Here is a 10,000-nt window from a genome sequence, read left to right on the forward strand (position 1 = left end):
CAATCACAGACGTCGATTTCATGGGAAGTACATGTTTAGCAGTATGGGTAATGCAGTTCTTCTCCGTGCGATCTTGATTAAAACGTGTTTTTACTAAAACTAGAGTGATTGCATACATACTCGGGGGTTCTACAGGAGCATATAGAACCATTTTACAACCACCAGCCTAGTGGTAAGTGTACATTGAATTGCTACGACTTTGTGGCTGATAATGAAAAACCCTATGGTGAGAATGAATGGCGAGCTTGCTTCGGACACCTCACTGCGATGCTCTATTAGACATTGTGATCCTGTCTGATTGGACATTATATTGTCCAATAAGAAACGTTTACAGAAAATATCCATTGACGTCAAAAGGTTCAATGAAAACAGGTTTACTTTAGGTGACAAACACTCCATATGTGGACAAGATCCCTGATGTCATCAATATTATGCCCATATCTGGGAATGCCCATACATGGACATGTTGTGTCTCCTCCTCTCCCAGATGTTGCAGACAGACTTCAGGGTAGATTAATGTATGCCCATACATGGACATGTTGTGTGTCTCCTCCCCTCCCAGATGCTGCAGACAGACTTCAGGGTGGATTACTGTATGCCCATACATGGACATGTTGTGTTTCCCCTCCCAGATGTTGCAGACAGACTTCAGGGTGGATTACTGTATGCCCATACATGGACATGTTGTTTGTCTCCTCCCAGATGCTGCAGACAGACTTCAGGGTGGATTACTGTCGGCTGTGGCAGTCTCTGATTGGTGGAGACATGTCGGGGGTGGAGCGTTACGCCCGTCGGTTGGGGGCGGGGGATCTGTACCCGCTGTTCGCCTGCGTTCTGACCGCACGATCCTGGAACGCCGTGACCGCTGGTATCTCCTCTACCCCTGTTACACACTCTGAGGTACACACTACACACATACACACACACACACGCACACACGCTATGATGAATGATGATGTCACACTTACCCTCTAGTCTATAACTAGTAAGACACCTGAGGGTGGAATGCGACCTCAGGGTGATATGCGACCTCGCCCTAAAGGGCGAGGTTGCGCCAAATCTTGACTATCTGGCCAACCACAGCGTTTCTCTGACGATTCTAGTTGTTATCATTCTGGGGGGAGTTTGTTCATGTTTTTGTGAGGGTATCAACCCTAGGAGACACGGGGAGAACATGCAAACTCCACACAGAAAGGCCCTATCGCCAACCCCACATAGGGTGTGAGCGATAGGGCCTAAACATGGAGATGTGGAGAACACTATATATGGAGATAGTCCAGTCCATCATGTCATATGGGACTACCGTCATAGACAGTAGCCATTGTTAGGCCGGAGTCAATGGCTCTGTACAGGAAGTGATGTCACATGACATACTTTTTATGCCCATATATGAGTCATTCTGTATCTCCATGTTTAGGCCAAACAGGTTCGCTCCATTTCTCCATGTATAGGTCCAAATGACCAACGTCGAGCTTGACAAGGAGGATACCGCACATTGTACCTCATCCACCCTTTCTTTTCTCTCCTTTTGGTATCTTTATCCTCCTCCTCCTTTTTCTTTTTATTCTTCTCTTTTTTACCAGGGTTTCATACAAGAGCAAATAAGCGCTACACTTCTGGAATCCTGTGCGTCGACTTAAAGTCGGATCCAGGCCTAATAACTTTATCTAGCCGCCCCCGTTGCCACCTCCTTTTCTTTTCTAAGACACATTGTACCTCATCCACCCTTTCTTCTCTCTCCTTTTGGTATCTTTATCCTCCTCCTCCTTTTTTTGTCTTTCTTAGTCTTGTTGCGACCGTTAGGGAGCAGTTTACTATGAAAACCTCCACCGGCCGTCCGTCGGTCGGTCGGTCGGTCGGTCGGTCGGTCACACGTCACACGTCACACCTTTGCCCTGCTCATATCTCCGCATCAGTATGACATCACACCACATGTGTACACAAACCTTTGTGTACGTTGCTGTGGCAACAGTCTGTTGTTGCTGGTTTGTTAGTGTACGTTAGCAACCACCTTAGCAACCATGGTTTTACCCTAGCAACCAACTGTTTACCCTAGCAACCAACTGTTTACCATAGCAACCATGTTTCCAGGTGATGCCCTGTTAGGAGATCCACACTAACAGAATCCATATATGGTCCTACCTGGCGATAAGGTCTGAGTCGAAGAAATGCTTCTTTCCTGGCAAGAATTGCCCCTTTATACTGTAGGGCTTGTTTGTGTATTGTATGACATCACGCCACATCATCGGCTGAGGACTGTGTGATGTCATCATATCTCCATATATGGAGACATAAGTTGCTCATGCCCAAATATGGGCTGGTGAGGTCAGACTTAGTGTGATGCGTAGGTTATCTCCATATACAGTCGTTAGCAGTTGAGATTGGCAGTGTCACCAGTTGGCTGCCTCAGTGGCACCACTGTAGTGCCACTACAGTGTAGTTGAGTAAAGGTGGTACCACCTTTTTTAGAGGTGTTACAGCATGTAATGTGGCTTATCTGCCACAGGGAGGCACATGTGAGTCCATGAACCCTACATTACAGTGTTGGCAACACAGCAAGGGTGAACAGATTCATTGTGATTGTTATTAATTAAAGAAAAATTAGACGACAATGCAGAGTTCAGGTTGAATTGAAATGCAATTGTTGCTTTATACACACTGTGTTTATTATACTTAAAAACATTTGACAAATAAAAAACTAGATGCGCAGACCTCAACTAGATTTGTAATAAGTATGCTATTGAATTCTAATTTCCCCACGACCCATGACAGGAAAATAATAATAATAAGGGTAATAATAATAATAATAATAATAATAATAGTACAAAGCTTGAGTTTTGGACAAATGAACTATTCTAATTTCAAAGTCTCCAGGCCAGGAAAAATAAAGGATGAATAAAATAATTCAATACAATCCTCTAGTCAACCATTAGAGGTTGATTATCACCTTTAGGCGTTTTTATATATCCCTATGTAATTGTGAGTATTTTCTTTTTTAAAGATTGCTACTTTAAAAAACAACTATGTTTCTTACACTAAACAATGTTAGACGACAAAACAAACACCAAAGATTTGAAACCTATCACAAACAATGCCAAATCAGTGGAGTAAGCAGGAATCGAACCCCTGTCCTCTGGCTTACAAGCCTGTCTTTCAGTCCCCTAGACCACACTGGACCTAATGCAGAAGTGTGTCGTACTGGCTAGAGTCTAGTTAGCCTGCCACAGTGACAGTCTGAATAGTTGAAAAACAGATGTAGAGTTCTTAATGATAGTTTTTTGATTGATTGAAGACTTTATTAGAAGTTTGCATAGGAAAAGGTACAGTTTCATGAGGGTACAGTTCACTGGTACAATGTCTACTAAAAGGAGATCCATGAAAAGACTAAGCTTATTTCCACAGGAAACCATTAAAGTATCTCATACAAATAGTTTAAAAAATCAAACGGTGTTTATGTGATAAATGGAGGCTATATTGTTGCTACATTTCTGCCAATCATAAAAGAAGGGGGAAAAAACCCCAGCTCTTTGCAGAAAATAGCCGATCTACAAGCTCACAACGGCTGCCGAGGGGGAGGGGTGATGGGGACTTGGGGAGGGAGGGTGGGGGAGCCATTTCACCAAGATGAAAATCAGGTCTGTCGCTTGGACAGGAAAAAACAATACAATAAAGTCTTCCATTCAACAATTTGAAGTTAGTAATCACTTACGGCTATTTTGTATATCCCTATGATGATTGCAGAAGAGACAAAGTTAAAACAATAATAAAATAAGTCATTAGGATTATTTCAATAGAGATTGTTTCTTTATTAGGGATTTAAAAGTCTTGCTCAGGGACACTTCAGCAAGTAAGTGGCCTGGCCAGAATTCGTACCTGTGTACTCCCAAACCCCCAACCCCCCACCCCCCACTGTGTGTGTCTGACTCTCTCTGTGAGTTTGTTTGCTAAACTGTGTCACATGGGGGGTTGGGACTAGCCTAGCTGAGCTAGACATCCCAGCCATGTTAAAACAAGGTAGGTAGATACTGCAGTTAGTTAGCTAGATGCATTAGTATCTAGGCTGACCCCAGGCTAGGTTGGGACTTGGGGGAGTTGTGGTTATTCAAAGAACTTTGCATTATTTCTCCAATAAATAAATAAAACATTATAATAATAATAATGTATTATGTACCTTGGTGCCAAGGTGTAATGAAAATCAGGTCTGTCCCCAGGACAGGAAAAAAACAACAACAATAAAATCTTACATTCAACAATTAGAAGTTAGTAATCACTTTATGGCTACTTTGTATATCCCTATGATGATTGCAAAACAGACACAGTTTAAACAAAAATAAAGAATTAGTATTGTTTCTATATACAGATTGTTTCTTTATTGGGGGTCTTAAAAGTCTTGCTCAGGGACACTTCAGCAAACATGTGACTTGAGCAGGAATCGTACCTGCGATTACTCTGGAGAGCTCTGGACTGCCAGGCAGGCACACTAACCACTCAACTACAACTGCCTGGGTTTAAACAACTGTACGAATGTCTACAGGACTCTGAGGAGGGCTTGTAAGTGGGAGTTTGAGGTTCCATTCTGGCTTGGGGTGCTAACACTATCCAATATCTTTTGTGTTTGCTTTGTTTAAATAACATTGTTTATTGTAATAAACCGTTTTTTATAAAGAAACAAACTCTTCAGCCCCCAGTACTCAAGGAACACCGTACAGGGGAAAAAATCAATACAATAAAATCTCAACATTTATAAGTTATAATCACTTTTTGTAAACCTGCATTTTATGGAGACTGAAGATTGCCACTTTAAAGACAGGCCTATATTTAAACTGGTTAGAAGTTTGCATAGGAAAAGGTAGACTTTCATGACAGTTAATACAGTTCACTGGTAAAAGCTCAGGAAAGCCCAATGCTGTTTTACATTGAGATCCTTGTTTAACTCATGGCCGGGGGCAGTCAGAAGTCTGAGATCTGTCTATCAGACTCCCCATCACCCCTCCCCCTCGGCAGCCATTGTGAGCTTGTAGATCGGCTATTTTCTGCAAAGAGCTGGGGTTTTTCCCCCCTTCTTTTATGATTGGCAGAAATGTAGCAACAATATAGCCTCCATTTATCACATAAACACCATTTGATTTTTAAAACTATTTGTATGAGATACTTTAATGGTTTCCTGTGGAAATAAGCTTAGTCTTTTCATGGATCTCCTTTTAGTAGACATTGTACCAGTGAACTGTACCCTCATGAAACTGTACCTTTTCCTATGCAAACTTCTAATAAAGTCTTCAATCATTTAAAAAACTATCATTAAGAACTCTACATCTGTTTCTCAACTATTCAGGCTGTCACTGTAGCAGGCTAACTAGACTCTAGCCAGTACGACACACTTCTGCATTAGGTCCAGTGTGGTCTAGGGGACTGAAAGACAGGTTTGTAAGCCAAAGGACAGGGGTTCGATTCCTGCTTAGTCCACTGAAATGGCATTGTTTGTGATAGATTTCAAATCTTTGGTGTTTGTTTTGTCGTCTAACATTGTTTAGTGTAAGAAACATAGTTGTTTTTTAAAGTAGCAATCTTTAAAAAAGAAAATACTCAGAATTACATAGGGATATATAAAATGCCTAAAGGTGATAATCAACTTCGAATGGTTGACTGGAGGATTTTATTGAATTATTTTATTTATCCTTTATTTTTCCTGGCCTGGAGACTTTGAAATTAGAATAGTTCATTTGTCTAATGTTGTTAAATATGATAAACAGTTGTTAATATAGCAATAATTGCTTTTTCAGTTCATTAGAACTCTGCATTTAAATTCACCCTTTCCCCTGGATTTAATACAATTGCCAACAAGTCATTTCTGTTGACTGAAAGCTCAAAATCTTCTCATTCTTGAAGATTAAATGAACTACCCAGTTAAGCAACAAACCTGTCTCATATGCCTTTGTCTGGGCATTAGTTGCTCTCTTACCCCACCTAGTGGTTGTGGCATGTAACAACGTGGTGCCTCAACTGATTTGGCTGCCATGGTGGTACCACATAGGTGCCACGACCAGCACTTTCAAGGTACAACCACTGTATGGAGACTCAACTTCAATGAGTAACTATGGCAAACTGTCAACTGCCTGTATGTCTTGATAATTGGTAAAACACATTTTTTGGCCTATTTGTGGAGATAAGCGACCGATTAGGGAGTCTTACTGATGTATCCTTCTCTTTTGGCTACTGTCTATGACGGTAGTCCCATATGACATGATGGACTGGACTATCTCCATATATAGTGTTATCCACATTTTGTGTAGCCGCCCCGTACAGGAAGTGATGTCACAACTCACTGACATCACACTGACATCACAGAGGTGAAGGAAGGAAGGAAGGAAGGAAGGTCACTCAAGCGACACGGTTTTTCAGAGTATATGCGACCTTCGGTCGCAATAAGGATGTCTTTCTGTCACCCTGAAATGTGTGTGAAGGATTTAACATGTAAGAAAGCTGGGACTTACATGTTGCATTATTAGTTACATTTTTTGTTTTGCTTACATGGTATGTTGCATTACGTCCTCCTGTTGGGGGCTCCTCACTGGCAGGTTGAGTCAGTAGGATACAACAGTACGTCCTCCCGGTGGGGGCTCCTCACTGGCAGGTGAGTCAGTAGGATACAACAGTACGTCCTCCCGGTGGGGGCTCCTCACTGGGTGAGGTGAGTCAGTAGGATACAACAGTACGTCCTCCCGGTGGGGGCTCCTCACTGGCAGGTGAGTCAGTAGGATACAACAGTACGTCCTCCCGGTGGGGGCTCCTCACTGGCAGGTGAGTCAGTAGGATACAACAGTACGTCCTTCCGGTGGGGGCTCCTCACTGGGTGAGGTGAGTCAGTAGGATACAACAGTATGTCCTCCCGGTGGGGGCTCCTCACTGGCAGGTGAGTCAGGTGGGGGCTCCTCACTGGGTGAGGTGAGTCAGTAGGATACAACAGTACGTCCTCCCGGTGGGGGCTCCTCACTGGCAGGATACAACAGCAGTGACAACACAGCAATCTGTGTGAAGAGGAAATAATTGGCAACGACCAGCAAAAAGCACCCAAAAAACATTTAGTGCAGGAACCCCATCACAGCGCTCAATGCACGCACACACGCACACACACACACACACACACACACACACACACACACACACACACACACACACACACACACACACACACACACACACACACACACACTCACACTCTCTCTCACATGCACATGGGGGGGGTCCATTATGGTCATACAATGTGGTCCTCAGTGAAGCTTTCTCATGCAAATGAGGCGTCAGTCAGTGTGTGTGTGTGTGTGTGTGTGTGTGTGTGTGTGTGTGTGTGTGTGTGTGTGTGTGTGTGTGTGTGTGTGTGTGTGTGTGTGTGTGTGTGTGTGTGTGTGTGTGTGTCACTTGACAGCTGTAAGGAGCGTTAACAAATCCTGCTATAATTACTGCTAATTGTTATTCCCCTAGCACAGGGGTCAGCAACCCAAAATGTTGAAAGAGCCATATTGGACCAAATAAACTAAAAACAAATCTGTCTGGAGCCGCAAAACATTATAAAAGCCTTATATATCATCGTTGTCGGGTGGAAACTTCATTTTGTATTTACAAAATGAACTAAACTAGTGAAAACAGCCGATCTACAAGCACACAACGCCTCGCGGTGCGAGGCGTTGTGTGCTTGTAGATCTGCTGTTTTCACTACTTTTGTGCGTCAGTCTTGTATGATGAAGCAGGACTTTACTTAAAGAAACATACAAATTTGAAGCTTGGAGATACAAGGTTTCTGCCCGACAGTGACAATTTATTAAAAGTCTATATTAGCTATATTAGCCTACTGTCAAAATGACTAAGTAGGCTACAAATACATAATGAGCATTACATTTAATATTTATTCTACACATTTTTACAGCATTGGAAAGCGTTAAGAATGTTTGTGTCATGTTTGTCCTCCTACAGAAACCATATTAAAACAAAAAATATATATTTTTCCCTTAATACATTTTTGAAAAAGCTCCAGGGAGCCACTAGGGTGGCGCTAAAGAGCCGCATGCGGCTCTAGAGCCGCGGGTTGCTGACCCCTGCCCTAGCAGGACTCACCGTGCACACACAGAGACACACACAGAGACAGTGTGTGTGTGTGTGTGTGTGTGTGTGTGTGTGTGTGTGTGTGTGTGTGTGTGTGTGTGTGTGTGTGTGTGTGTGTGTGTGCCTGCGCTATGCGTGTCTGGCATGCATAGCGCAGACACGCATGTATGTGAGAGACACGCATGTATGTGAGAGACAAGACGGAGAGTGAGAGGGGATGAGACAGAGACCAGATATATACTGTATATATGTCTTTAGATGGTACAGCATGTGGAGACAGACAGGGACAGAGAGAATATGACTCAGTGAGAGACGGTCTGTCCTTGTGGTCAGAGAGTTAGGGTTAGGGTCTTCCCAGGAGTTAAATGTCTCTCACTAGTGCGGTTTGAGAGCAAAATGAAGAGACTAGAGCATACATTGACCACATGCGGCCCCCTCCTTCACTTAATGCGGCCCGCAGGTTGATAATGGAATACTGATATATTATTGATTTCAGCTGTTATAATTCAAAACATGGAAAAATTAACCGCTTCAATTACTTCAGTTTATATCAGTGGCTAAATGGCTAGTATTAACTCATTCTGTGCCGATCCCGAACTAGTTCGGCTTTATTTCAATCCAATACAATTTTTTTTTTATTGCGACCGTAGGTCGCACTTACTACAGAAAGCTGCTCGAGGTGTCCGTCCGTCCGTCCGTCCGTCCGTCCGTCCGTCCGTCCGTCCGTCACACACGTCACACGTCACACTTTTGCCCTGCTCATATCTCCGCAACCGTTGCCCCGATCCATGCCAGATTTTGCACACACACTCCTTACCTGCCAAACTACAACCTCCAAGGACCCCCGGAGCTCCAGGGACCCCCAGCTCCCTCGGGGACCCCCAAGTGTAAAAAATGAGCACATGTGCAAAAATTACCAAATGACCACCCCAACGGGGCTGCTCACGGGGCATTCCCGGGGACCACCCACTCCTGGTGCTCCAGAACGGATGCAAAAGTGGTGGCGCCCCCAGTGGAGGACCCCCTGCCACTGCAGCTCACATAAAATGCCGTAACTCGGGCTAGGAGCGACCGGGAGAGCCGGGGCCGGTACCTATTCGTCCGCCTTGGCGGCGCGGAGACCCCACCCCTCATTTCTCACATGGCCCTCTAGCGCCACCATGAGGCCGATTCAGATTTTGCCCTAAAATCACGAAAATCACTACACAGTATGTCTACACTCATGTCATCAACATGGATCAGGAAGATTTTGGAAAAACACATTTTTGCTCTATTTGTGGAGATAAGTGACCTACGGTCGCTTATCTCCCGATTAGGGAGTCTTACTGGTTAATTCACTTACCCCGAGCTGCTTGTAGAGTCGTGGGTGGTCCTGGCTCGCTAGCCGCTAGCCAGCTAGCCGTTCTACTCTGTCCGACGATATATTCCATTAAAAATGGTTTAAAATACATTTTTGAGCTCCCCAATGTTCACCCGATGTTCGGCGCCGCTTCCGATGAGTACACGAGTGTGCCGATCCCGAAGTAGTCCGGCTTTTTTTAATTAAATGAATAAAATGATAAGAGGCCTTCTGAAGCCTGGCCTGATTTTTCTAGCTACTAGCCGAAAGCTAGCAACCTCCCGGCCGGCCGTAATTTGCGAACAAAATCGCCAATCTCCGCCTAATCCAATGAAAGACCACATCTTTGAAGGCTTATATCTCTGGATTGTGTCTTTAGGGAAGCGGCGCGAGGTTTATTTACGGCGAAATCGCCCAAAAATGATCTTTTAGATGACAAAATGGGAATAGCCATTCTGTTAGCATTATCATCCGGGACATTTCCATGACGTGCATGAACGTGAGCACGTGAGGTCCTGGAAGGTGAGGTCCTGGAAGCTAAAGCGCTCGCCTATGAGAGATACC

At 44.0% G+C, this 10,000-nt stretch overlaps 1 protein-coding gene across 1 annotated transcript in view; it reads left to right on the forward strand.

Moving 5' to 3' along the window:
* LOC308305476 (uncharacterized protein) overlaps window positions 1-10,000 on the forward strand; it is a gene marked incomplete at both ends in the record, with an annotated part of 90,283 nt that overhangs the window by 58,752 nt on the left and 21,531 nt on the right. The window contains one exon of the mRNA XM_080750272.1: window positions 703-900. Coding sequence (XP_080606398.1) covers window positions 703-900 — 198 coding nt within the window. The remainder of the gene's footprint in view (window positions 1-702; window positions 901-10,000) is intronic.

This window comes from Nannobrachium achirus (assembly GCF_963921795.1).
Source record: "Nannobrachium achirus genome assembly, chromosome: 20".
Classification (NCBI taxonomy): domain Eukaryota; kingdom Metazoa; phylum Chordata; class Actinopteri; order Myctophiformes; family Myctophidae; genus Nannobrachium; species Nannobrachium achirus.